This window comes from Carlito syrichta, unplaced genomic scaffold (genome assembly GCF_000164805.1).
Source record: "Carlito syrichta isolate Samal-C Ts95f unplaced genomic scaffold, Tarsius_syrichta-2.0.1 Scaffold305570, whole genome shotgun sequence".
Taxonomy (NCBI): Eukaryota; Metazoa; Chordata; class Mammalia; order Primates; family Tarsiidae; genus Carlito; species Carlito syrichta.
Genome location: NW_007249666.1, coordinates 344,038 through 356,995, shown reverse-complemented (window position 1 = coordinate 356,995; position 12,958 = coordinate 344,038). Strand labels below are relative to the sequence as shown.

The 12,958-nt window shown below is 35.4% G+C and overlaps 1 protein-coding gene across 2 annotated transcripts in view; it reads left to right on the top strand.

Moving 5' to 3' along the window:
- Positions 1 to 12,958, top strand: part of FNIP1 (folliculin interacting protein 1) — a 150,442-nt gene that overhangs the window by 67,241 nt on the left and 70,243 nt on the right. For both annotated transcript variants that reach the window (XM_008061748.2, XM_008061747.2), the window contains exon 2: positions 4,869 to 4,995. In XM_008061748.2, coding sequence (XP_008059939.1) covers positions 4,869 to 4,995 — 127 coding nt within the window. The remainder of the gene's footprint in view (positions 1 to 4,868; positions 4,996 to 12,958) is intronic.

Genomic DNA, 12,958 nt, shown 5'->3' with positions numbered 1-12,958 from the left:
CTAGGATCTTGTTGAGAATTTTAGCATCTATGTTCATCAAAGATATTGGCCTGTAGTTCTCTTTCTTTCTTGGGTCTTTACCTGGCTTGGGTATCAATATGATGTTAGCTTCATAAAACGATTTGGGGAGAGTTCCATCTTTGTCAGTCGCCTGTAATACCTTCAGTAGGATTGGTATCAGCTCCTCCTTAAATGTCTTATAGAATTCTGCTGGAAAGCCATCTGGTCCAGGGCTTTTTTTTTGTAGGTAGTTTTCTTATTACATAGTCGGTTTCCTTGATTTTTATTGGTATTTCGGGTCTCAATTTCTTCTTGTTTCAACCTAGGCAGGTTATGTGATAACAGAAAGTCCTCCATTTCTGAAAAGTTTTCAAGTTTGTTTCCATACAAGTGTACATAGTCTCTAATGATCTTTTGTATTTCTTCAGGATCAGATGTGACTTCATCTTTTGTGTTTCTGGTTGTGTTTATTTGGGCTTTTTCTCTCTTTTTCTTGGTCAGTCTAGCTGGGAGACCATCGATCTTGTTTATCCTTTCGAAGAACCAGCTTTTTGTTTCATTGATTTTTTTGTATTATCTTTTTGTCTTCTATGTCCTGGATTTGGGCTTTTATTTTGGTGATCTGGATTCTTCTGCTGAAATTCGAGTTTTTGTGGTCTTGCTTTTCCAGCTTCCTTAGGTGGCTTGTTAGGCTCTTAATTTGTGATCCTTCCATTTTCTTCATGTGCATTTGTAGGGATATAAATTCCCCTCTTACTACAGCTTTCATGGCGTCCCAGAAATTTTGGTAATATGTTTCTTCATTTTCGTTTGTTTCCAGGTATCTTTTAATCTCTGTTTTGGTTTCATCATTGACCCAGGAGTTGTTTAGCATCATGCTGTTTAGTGTCCATGTCTTTGTGGGTTTTGGGGGGACCTTGTTGGTGTTAATGTTTACTTTTATTCCACTGTGGTGTTAGAAGGTGCATGGTAAAATTTTCAGTCCTTTTAAATTTGCTAATGCTTGATTTATGGCCAAGTATGTGGTCGATCTTAGAGTATGTTCCATGCGGTGATGAGTAGAATGTGTATTCTGTGGTCTTTGGATGGAGGGTTCTGTAGGTATCAATTAAGTCCATTTGATTGATCAAGAGTCATACTGAGGTTTCGGATCTCATTGCTGATTTTTTTTGTCCTGATGATCTGTCTAGGGTTGTGAGTGCCATATTAAAGTCCCCAGCTATGATGGTAATGGAATTGATATCTTTTTTTAGTTTACCTAGGAGCTGCTTTATGAAAGTTGGTGCTCCTATGTTGGGTGCATATATGTTTAGGATGGATATTTCTTGTTGATGGATTGAACCTTTTAGCATTATGTAGTGGCCTTCTGTATCTTTTTTAATTTTTGATAGCTTAAAGGGTATTTTGTCTGAGATGAAGATCACGATTCCTTCTTTCTTTTGTGTTCCATTCGCCTGAAAATTTCTCATCCTCTTACTTTGAGTCTGTGAGTGTCCTTTCTAGTGAGGTGAGTCTCTTGAAGGCGATAGATTGTTGCCTGGCGATATTTTACCCATCTTGCCTTTTTATGTCTTTTCAGTGGTACATTTAGTCTTTTCACATTCAAACTAATTATTGAAATGTGAGAGTTGATCCCTGTCATAATGTTCTTACAGAGTTGTTGTTCTTCCTGTTTGTGTGTTGGATCATGTGTGTTTTCAACCTTTTGCTTTTGCTTGTACTCTTGTGAAGAACGTTGTTGTTCTTTTTTCCTTTTCTTCTGTGTTCAATATTTTCTTAAGTGTTTCTTGTAGAGGTGGTCTGGTGGCAGCGTAGGTTCTTAGGGATTGGATATCTGGGAAAGATTTCAATTCCCCCTCACTGATGAAGCTTAGTTTGGCTGGATAGGTTATTCTTGGTTGAAATTGTTTATCTTTTACAACTTTGAAGATAGGGCTCCAAGCTCTCCTAGCATGCATGGTTTCTGTAGATAAATCTGCTGCTATTCTAATTGGTCTTCCCTGGTAGGTAGTCTGACCTTTTTCTCTTGCAGCCTTTAGGATTTTTTCTTTTATACCTGCTTTGTTTAGGCGAATTATTATGTGTCTGGGAGTTGGTCTTCTCATTTATTTTCTGGCGGGGGTTCTCTGAATCCCTTGTGTTTGAATATTTTCAACATTGATGAGATGAGGGAAGTTTTCTTGAATGATTTCAAGAAATGTTTGTTTCCAGTGTTGCCTCTGTTTCTCTCTCTGCCTCAGGAAGGCCAATTACTCTTAGGTTCGGTCTCTTGAAGTGATCGTTCATCTTTTGGAGGTTTTTTTTCTGATTTTTTTTTTTGAGCTTCTTTTCTATGCTTTTGTCAGTTTGGGTTAGTTCTGTGTTTTGGTCTTCGAGCTCTGAGATTCTTTCTTCTGCTTGGCTAATTCTGCTTTCTATACTTATTAGTTTATTATTTATTTCCATCACAGTATTCTTTACTACTTATTTCTGGCAGCACAGTAGGTTTGTTTACACCAGCAACACCACAAGTATATGAGAAATGCATCATGCTATCGTTTTACAACATCTATACCACTAGGCGACAGTAATCTTTCAGCTCATTTATAATGGTGGTCTTGTGAGACCACCATCCTACATGCAGTTTATTGTTGTCTGAAATGTTATGTGGTGCAGGATTGTATTTTCTTTTCCAACAACCATGTTCTCTCTTTTTTTTTTTTTTACTCTCTACAATCCCCTCATCTTACCACCTTTCCCTTATTTCCCTTCATCTACTTGACAAAGAAAATAGGTTTCTTAGACATGAATTCCTTCAACGTTTTATCTTTCTATCCAAAAATCTTTCTGCATACAGGTACATCTTTACCTCCTTTCTTTTCATTCTAGTGCAACAGCTATTCTTTTATTTGACATCATCCTTTTACCTGTGTTTCGTATCCTGTTTTTCTCCACTTCCTCAGAGGCCTTTGTATTTCTCTTCCACTTCAGATCCTTTGTCAACAATAAATATGTAAACTTGTTCAGATGTGTCATTTCTTAATAAAAAAAATACCTGTCACTCTAATTGATGACTGGTTTTCTTTTCCTCTTTCCTTGACAGTTGCTTACTTTCTCTGCTTCCATTCACTCTTTAGTCCTCTGTACTCATTACTCCTCAGAACTGTCCTTGCCACGGTCACCAGCCACTTATGTTTCTAAAGCCAGTGGATGCTTTTTAGTGAATGCCATGGTATTTCTTCTTTTCTAAAATGTTCTGTTTCATTGGTTTCTGTGAGATTGCTTTCTACATTTTCATCTTATGTCAGTCTGTTCTTTTTCAGTTTTCTTTGTCCAGTATGAAAGCACAATTTAGTAAAAGCAGTTCAGTGTGGTGCAAATCATTGTGGTATAGAAATGAATCTGTGATTTAGCTTGGCTGTCTAGGGCAGGTCTTCATCAATTAATGACACATAGACATTTGCTAAGGATTCGACAAGAGAAAACATTTTGTGTGTTAGTGCTAGAAAATTGTTTTTTCTGTTAAGAACTTGAGATGAAGATGTTTTATGTTGACAGTTATAAGTAGTTTCACATGCACTGACAGTATTAGGGTTAAAGTTCTTAAGGTAATGAAGGAACCCAATTAAGAGCTGTGCCTGATAGCTTGTGAGGAATTGATGATTTAGCCTGATGTAACTAATGACAAATAACTCTTGGCGTGCCATTTCCCCATGTTTTAACAGCTGTCCTGTCATTTGTAATGTGTTCAGTTAGCCAAATATTACTCTACTATTCAGTTCGTCGTTTTCTCTCTTTCTTTCTCTTGCCTATCTTCTTGCCCACCCTATTATCTTTTAAATTGTGAAATATAATGCATGGGTAAAAGTGTATAAAACAAGTGCTTTGTGCTTTTTAAAAAATTTTTTATATTGTAAAATGAAAATCTGTGTAAGCACTGTCTAGTCAAAACATAAAGCATAGTTATTGCCCAGATCCACCTTGTATGGTCCTTTCTGGTGACACCCTTACCCCTCGCCGCCCTCCTAGAGGCAATCACTCTTCAAACTTTTGAGACTATTAACTTCCTTTGTTTTTTTTTTTATAGTTTTAGAAACTAAGTATATATCCATAGATAAAACCTTGCCTGTTTTTAACTATTTGTGTGTGTGTGTCATTGTCTGACTTGTTTTGCTTGTGGTTTATCCATGTTTTTGCTTACAGCTGAAGTTCATTCATTGTGTTAAACTTTTCTGGAATGGAATTCCTGGGGTTAACTTCATTTTTACTAGGATTTGTTTATTTAGTTAGTATAAATGTAAATTTGTAAAAGCCTATTTTCTGAAGCGATTGTAACAATTTATATTCACAGCAGCGTATGAGAATTTTTACTACACTTGGTAGTTCTTCACTTTTTTGATTTATTTATTGTCTTTTAAGTCCTTTGCTGTTATTTAAACTAAAAGCTGTTTTAGGTTTTACATTTCCATATTGAAGAAATAGTAACAAATTTACTAAAAAATATGAGTTTACCCTTACTTTGTCATCTAGGTCTGTGCCATGAAATCAATACATATTTTCATTATGTTAAATGTACATATCCATATTTATTAACTCTTTTTAAATGTATATGGGATGACTATATTTTATATGTACTAGGTGATAGTTGTTACATTTATTTTTAAATAAAAGTAATTTTTTGCCTTTATATTATTTTTACTTTTTAATCTAAAGTGTCATAGCTGCATAACTTTTTGGCCTAAACTAGTGATATCTTATATAAAAATCTCCTACATATTCTGCAGCAGTAATACAACATAAGGCCTTATTATAGATACGTGTTTTAGTCCTAAGAATATATGTGAAATACTTATTAAAGTAACTCTGAGGATCTTTGTTTTTCTTTCAAGTTGGCCTTTACCAGAGTTTGATCCAAGCCAGATTCGACTGATTGTATATCAAGACTGTGAAAGACGAGGGAGAAATGTCTTATTTGACTCCAGTGTTAAGAGAAAAAGTGAGGACATATCAGTATCGGTGAGCATCGTTATTGACTTTATTGACATTTAATGTTGAATATTTTAATAACACAAGAAAGAATGAGTAATATTTCAACTATGGTACCTTTATCAGTATTAAACATCTTTTACCTTGTTGTAAAATTCAGAGTTCTGATTTTGAAAAAAAATTTTTTCAAAGAAAAACACTTGCATTAAATGTCATCAGTCTAGCCAGAAATTATTTTGTTTGGCATTTATTTCCCTATATGATTATATTGTAAGAAATGACCAGAACTATTGGAATCCTTTGGAAGGATCTGGTCCAAGCCTCTCATTTTACAGTTATGCAAAGTGAGATCTAGAGAAGTAAAATCATTTGAAGGTACAAAACAAGTTAAGGCTGTAGCCATTAATTTTCACTTACTCTGCAGTAGTGATACATTTATTCTGTTAATTTTCAACATCACATATTGAAATACTTTGTGACCAATTTAGTAATAATATGTGGATATTCACTTGGTTGGCCAGGAAAACCTAGAGGATTATTTTTGCTGATGCTACTGTCATCATGCTTTTAGGCATAAAGACAAAGTCCCCTGGGCTTATAATGAGGTGATGGAAGCCTAAATTTGTGTTTTCCCCTCTCCTCTAGATTGTCAGCTCTCACTAACCTTTTAGCAAATGACTGAAAAAATACTTTTGAGAAGGCTTTTCTTATCAGTAAACTATCCATTAGAACAAACAAATTTTGGGGGGGAATTGAGAGTTTGTAGTTGAGATTTTGTGTTCCTTAAAAAAAAGAATATGTTAGCCATGTTCTATTGTCTTATTTATAACTGCATTCTTAGTATCCACTACAGAGGCATATAACAGTAACAGGTACCTAACTAATTTTTTAGTTACTTGACCAGGTTTTACAGTGTTTCTTTACTAACAAATTGCCCAATTTTCTGTGGGTTTTGCTTTGTATAGATTACTTATCCATTTTTTGGACACTTTTTTTAAATTTGATGAGAAAAAAGCATTGCAAAATGTTCTTAAACTCTTGTTTGTGCAAATAACTAAGTGCAAAGTACTAGACACTTGGAGAAAGTTGAAATCCAAGGCTAACTACAAATATAAGTATGTCTTCATTGTATTTAGGCTGCAAAAAGCTCAGCAGAAGTTGGCTGAGGCTGATGGGATTGCTTAACATTCTTGATTATTTTTACAGCAAACATATATTGAATTTTTTCTTCGTGCTTGATAGTATCCCACTGAATCTCAACATATGATCTCTCCTTTACTATTTATCTTGATTAATGCTATTCATTGTGTTTCTTCAGTATTTTTCCTTTTTATATTAAACCCTGTAAGTGTTGACTCATACTGTTTTTTGAACTCTCCCTGCACCTTTTCTGGGTTGATGCTTTGTTAGTCTTATTAGTCTTCTCTCATGCTGATATTCTCATTCCCTCTCAGCTTTTTTCTTTGCCTGGAAACATTCACAAAGCCTTTGACCCAACACCAACAAAATAATTATCTTTTTGCTTTTTCCCTAATATATGCCTGCCTTAGTTCAGACTGCTATGACAAAATACCATAGGCTGGGTGACTTGAACAAGAAGCTTTTATTTCTCCCAGCATGGTTGGGTTCTCTGTGAGGGCCTTCTTCTGGGTTACAGACTGCAGACTTCTCACTGAACCCTTGCATGGCAGAAAGAAGACGAGTGAGCTCCTTGAGAGTTCCTTCTACAAGGGCTCTAGTTCCATTTATGAGGGTTCAACCCTCATTACCTAATCATCTCCCCAAGTTCCTACCTCCTTAAACCATCACATTGAGGGTTAGGGTTTCAACATAAGAATTTTGGGAAAGCACAAGCATTCAGTTTATAGCAGCATTTTCTCTTTCTTTCTGTCCCTTCTCCTCTTTGTCCCTCTCAGTCTTCCTTCTTGGCTACTGTTAGTGTCTCATTTACTCTTTGTCTCTCAGACTCTCCTCAGTGTCTCTTGTCGGTCTCTCCTTTCCATGTATTGGTCTCTCCTCTGTGTTTTGGTCTTCTCTTTGTCTCTTTAGTGTCCCACTGGTAATATATTGGCTCTATTCTCATGCTATCCAGTCATGACTCAACCCTCTGAAATTTTCCTATAAATCTATTCTTCTTTTAAAACTTTTCTCTCAACTCGTCATTTCCTAGAAATCAAACAACTTGTACTACATCCAGCCTCACTTGCTTTTTTATGTCTCCATCTTACATGTTATCTTTAGTTGAATATTTATCCCCCTTCAAGTTTCATTGTGTCACATTATGAATCCTTTCTGACTTCCTCTAGGCCTGTTTCTTCTCTTTTCCATCAGAATTCTCATAATACTTTACTCACATTTATAACCTTCTATATCATAGCTATATTTGTATGTGTGTTTGTTACAAGATTGAGGAAAAAATTGTTAAAGTAAAAAATAGGCCTTCTGTTCCTAAACTGCGCTCTACCTTAAATGTGTTAAGTACTTGGGACATATTTTGATCAATTGTAATTATTGTAAGGATTATTTTCAAAATTCTGTAAATACTGTCATGATTTCATGTGGTTCATTTGAACATTACAGTACATGTTGAAATACTTGTCATTTATCCCAAATTGCAAGCTTTTTTTCATTTACTGTACCTGTACCCTTGTAACATAAAATCATTTGGGTTCTATATAGGCAAAGAAGGATTGTGTGTTGTATTTGTTATTCTATACTTCTTACACAATATTTTGGGTCTATACATAATGATGAAATAGTTTAGACATTAGCACTTTGCTAGATGAAAATAAATCATTCAGATTTGCTGTATTTGTATAGAAATATTCTGTTCTGCTATCATAAATATTGAAGTTTTTCTTAGATTAAAGCGTCTTCCTTAGTTTAAAACAATCTACAAGAGAGAATAAGGGTTATAACTATTATGTTGGCCATAAACAAAACTATTGGCCATAAATATAACTCTTATTTTAGTCAAAAATTTTATTGAAAAAGATTTTTTTTTATTATTGAGAACATAATATCATTATGAATTATAAATGGAAAGCCAAGCTTTAGAATGTGAGGTTTACCAAATTGTTTTGCTCTGTTCCCTTTACCAAAAAAGAAACAAACACTTTCTTCTTTGAAAAGAGTCATAGTTTCTTTTTTTGTGGGGAGTTAGGTGGGCAACATGATATTGCTGTGTTGCCCAGGCTTGAGTCGAACTCCTGGGTCAAGCAGTCCTTCTGCCTCAGCCTTCCAAATAGCTGGACTGGCACATGCCACCATGCCTATCTTCTTAGACAATTTGTTATCAACCTGAATCTGAATTTTAGGATCTGTTTGTTTGAAAAAAATTATTTGAAAGTTGCCAAGTAGGAAAAGAAGATAATAACATTTGGGTTCACTGGTTACGTTTGAATGTATTTAATTAAATCAAAAGTGTTCATCATAAAAATACTTATTGAGATCTCTTTAAACATGTAAGACACGTGACAGTTTTTCTTGTAAAGATGACAGTACCTTCCATCTGGTGTGGGAAGGAAGGCAGTATTTCACAATGGAATACTGATCCATTTCTACATTTGGTTGAACCAAGAAATTGTCTATGCAGAATATGACACTACTTTTTAAAGATAAGTAAATAATTTTTGTATTACCACACAAAGCGAACATTTTGTATGTGGAGTACTTAATGGATTTTGGGAGGAAATGAGGGAGCTGTGTATTTTATTACATTTTAAATTCTATACCTAGTGAACTACATAAATGCTTTGATTTTGTTTTAGAAATCAAATTACTTTGCATGCCCAAATAATGTCTTATAAAGCTGAAATAAAATTATAATAATCCTCAGAACATATGTTTTCCAGCTCTATTTTAGTCTATGAAGAATGACTGTTGAATTGTAAAACCTGATTAAAGTGAATATATGTAATGATCTTAAAAAAGGTCTGTGAGTTTTGTTTGTTTGTTTGTTTGTTTGTTTGTTTGTTTTTGTCGGATTCTCACTCTGTCACCCATGCTGGAGTACAGTGGTATGATCATGACTCACCACAGTCTTGACTAACTGGGCTCAGGTGATTCTTTCGCCTCAACCTCCAGAGTAGCTGGGACTACAGGTGTGTGCCACCTTGCCGAACTATTTTTTTTCCCCAGCTTTCTGTAGAGATGAGATCTCATTATGTAGTCCAATCTGGTCTCAAACTCCTGAGTTCAAGCAATCCTCTCACCTCACTGCTCTTCTAAATTGCTGGGATTATAGGTATGAGACCCAGCGACTATTCATTGCTTTTGTGTCATTAGTAATGCAGTACTATTTCATGAGCTCTCAGTGATGTTATAAGATTATTTACATGTTTTAGCTTTCATTGGTTATACACAAGGATAAAGTTATACATCAGTAAATTCATATAACTTTGGAAAGATGAATACAAATTTTAAGGTATGAGAGTTTTTAACACACTTTCACTCCCAATGTCATAAAGTCTGTTTCTTTTACGTTGCTTTGTAAAATAATGCAATCACAATAAAATGCTATCTTTATTATTATTTTTACTGTAGGGAGTGATATCTGGAGCTAGACAGCAGATTCTAAAGTTCAGATGGAAACAAATTGCAGTAACTGTTTGGGAAATTCTGAAAAGGGGCAATGAGGAGCTAGTCCGATCAGATTTGAAAATATACTGTAAAGTCTTAATATTTAAGATGGTGTATTATTGACACCTATATATAGAGAGAGAATCTAATGAAGCAAAGACTCAGAAATAGATCTAAATATGTGTAGGAATTTTGAAATATGATAAAGACATCACTTTAAATCAGTAGATTAAAGATGAATAAATGATGTTGAACAATTGGGTTGCCATTTGGAAGAAAATGAGTTTGTATTCATATCTCACTGTATATCAGGATAAAGCTAAGTATATAAAACATTTAATTGTAAAAAATATAAAACTAACATTACAAAAGAAACATGAGTGAGTTACCATATTATCTGTGACTGGAGAAGTCCTTTTTAGCTATGACTTAAAATCCAGAAGCCATACAGTAAAAGATCAATAAATTTGACAATCAAATAAATAAAAGATAACTTGCTTGATAAACAAAGAAAAAACAAAAACAGTAACAACATGAGGAAGGTTAAAAGAAAACGGACAACCTGGGAAAACATTTTTTCAATTTATAATGCCAAGTGCTGATTTTTTTTTTTCATTTTAGATTCACGGGGTACAAATGCATATTTGTTACATGGACATGTTATGCAGTAGTGGGTATTTGGTCTTAGGTGACCCATTCCCTAGATAGTGAACATTATACCTTATAAGTAGTTTCTGAACCCTAGCTCCCCTTTCTGCCTCCCCCATTATCTGTGTCCCTGGTGTCCATTATTTCCATCTTTGTAGCCATTTGTCTCCAATATGTAAGTGAGAACATGCAGTGTTTGGTTTTCTGTTTCTGAGTTAGTTCACTTAGGATGATGTTCTCCAGCTCATTCATGTTGCTGTTAAGGACATGATTTTGTTCCTTAGTATTTCAAGCTGTGTATATAGTACGTTTCCTTTATCCGTTCAGTTGTTGGTGGACACTTAGGTTGTTTCCATGATTTTGCTATTGTGAGTAGTGCTGCAACAAACATAGCAAGTTTATGTATCTTTTGATATAAAGAGCTCCTAGAAATCAAGCCAGGAGAATCACTCAGTAGATAATTGGATGAAGGACAAGAGCAGAGAGTTCACATACAAATAACTGTTGCACATTTAATAAAATCTTACATTTTAAAGATCCTCACCCTTATTGATAATGAAGGAAATGAAAATTAAAACTGTACTGACCAGGAACAGTGGCATACCCTTGTGTCCCAGTACTACTTGGTAGGCTTAGGCAGGTGGATTGCTTGAGCTCAGGAGTTTGAGGTCCATTCTAGGCAAAATAGCAAGAACTCATCTTTTAAAGCCAACAACAACAAAAACCTATATTGAGATTTTAGATCTTCCTTTTTCAATTGGCAAAAACCCAAAAGTTGAATGACAAATACTTCATTGTTATAGTGAGTTAAATGGTACAATCTCCATGGAAAGGTAACCTGGCAATATCTATCAGAATTAAATGTATTTATATTTTAACCCAGCACTTCTACCAGTAATCGCATTAGCAAATGACTGATTAAATAAACTATAATATATATACATGATGGAATACTATGTAGCTATATAAAAAAGATAGGTGAATGAAGATAGAGATGGAATAATCCTCCAGTGTATAAGTGAAAAACAAAGGGCAGTACTAAATTAACTTTTTCTTTAAGAGAGAAGGAAGAGTAATATTGTGTTCATCTTTGCAGAAAGAAACACTGAAAGAATAACAAATCAGTAAAAGTTATTTTACCCATTAAGAGTATGGAGACTAGAAAATCGGGTAGATAAAGAAGAGTGGGACTTGAACTTCTTTGTGTATACCTTTTTATATTGTTTTGATTTTTGAATCATATAATAGTATTATTTAAAACTTATGAATTTTGTAAGTTGACAGAGTAAGAAAAAAAAAGTTGAAAATCCATGTGAAAGACTTTTGTAAAAAAACTGAGAAATTTTATGTAAGTGCCAGCCATTTAATTGACTGTCAGTTGTGACATAGAATCTGGAATATGTTATATGTTTAGGTTAAAAAATTTAATCCTCCATGCCTTTCATCCTACTACCCTTCTCCTCCTTCCAAGCAATTCAGTCCTAAGACCATCTAGTAGAGCTGAGCATAGATATCAAATGATAGAGCCACAGTGGCCCAGAGTAGGGTATTAGAGACCAGGTAGTTTGAGGAAGGCATCTGCATAAGATGTGGCCTGACACGGGGTATCAGGGCCCAAGTAGAATGAGAAGGGCATTCATTCTGGGTATCTGAGCCTGAGGAGAATGTCCATACAGAGGAGTGATGACAGGGGAAATGGAAGACTGGTTACATACAAGGAGGCTGATTAAATAAATATATGGAAGGCATGTTTCTCAGTGTCAGAGAAGGGAGTTATAAATAAGAAAGAGGAGTAAAGTAGAAGAACCATGTTGTGGTGTTGGATTGGAATTGGCAATATTGGTGTGAACTTACATTTTTATGTATATGTGTACACAGACAGACATACTCAAACATATATACAAACACAATAAATGTAGATATACATGTGCTTGTGTATGTAGACATATACATATACTCTCTAGCTCTGTCCATTTTAGAACCCCAACATGGCAAGCATACCTAGCATTCAGACCTTATTTTCTTTCTTAATTTTTTTTTTTTGAGTTGGAGTCTCACTCTGTTTCCCAGACTGGAGTGCAGTGGCTGCTCCCGGCCACCGCAGCCTCGACCTGCTGGGCTCTGGCGATCCTTCCGCCTCAGCCTTCCAAGTAGCTGGAACTACAGGCACACGCTACCACGCCCGGCTCATTGTGATTTTTATTGTAGAGATGAGGTCTCACCAAGTTGCCCAGGCGGGTCTTGAACCCCCGGGCTCAGGCAATCCACTCACCTCAGCCTCCCAAAGGCACGGGATTGCAGGCTGAGCCACCAAGCCTGGCTCAGACCTTATTTTCTAAGTTCTGTTCTCTGCTAAGAGGATCTAGGACTTCTTGGAGAAATGACTGGTATCTGATCTGGGGCAGGGAAGGAACAAGGTAAGCCAGGAACTTTTTTGTGCTGGAAGTTCAAAGAATGGTGGAAGTATGTCAGAAGGACACAGAACCCTGTTTGAAGGGGATGTTAACTGACCAAATCAGAGAAAACTTAGCATGTAAAGATTATTAGGCCAGGCATGGTGGCACATACCTGTAGGTCCAGCACTTTGAGAGGCCAAAGCAGGAGAATTGCTTGAGGCCAGGAATTCAAGGCGAACCTGATCAACATAGTAGTGAGACCCTGTCTCTATGAAAATAAAAAATTAGCTGGGTGGTGGCACATATACATACTTCCATGTACTTGGGAGGCTGAGGCAGGAGGATAACTTGAGCCCAGGAAGTTAAGG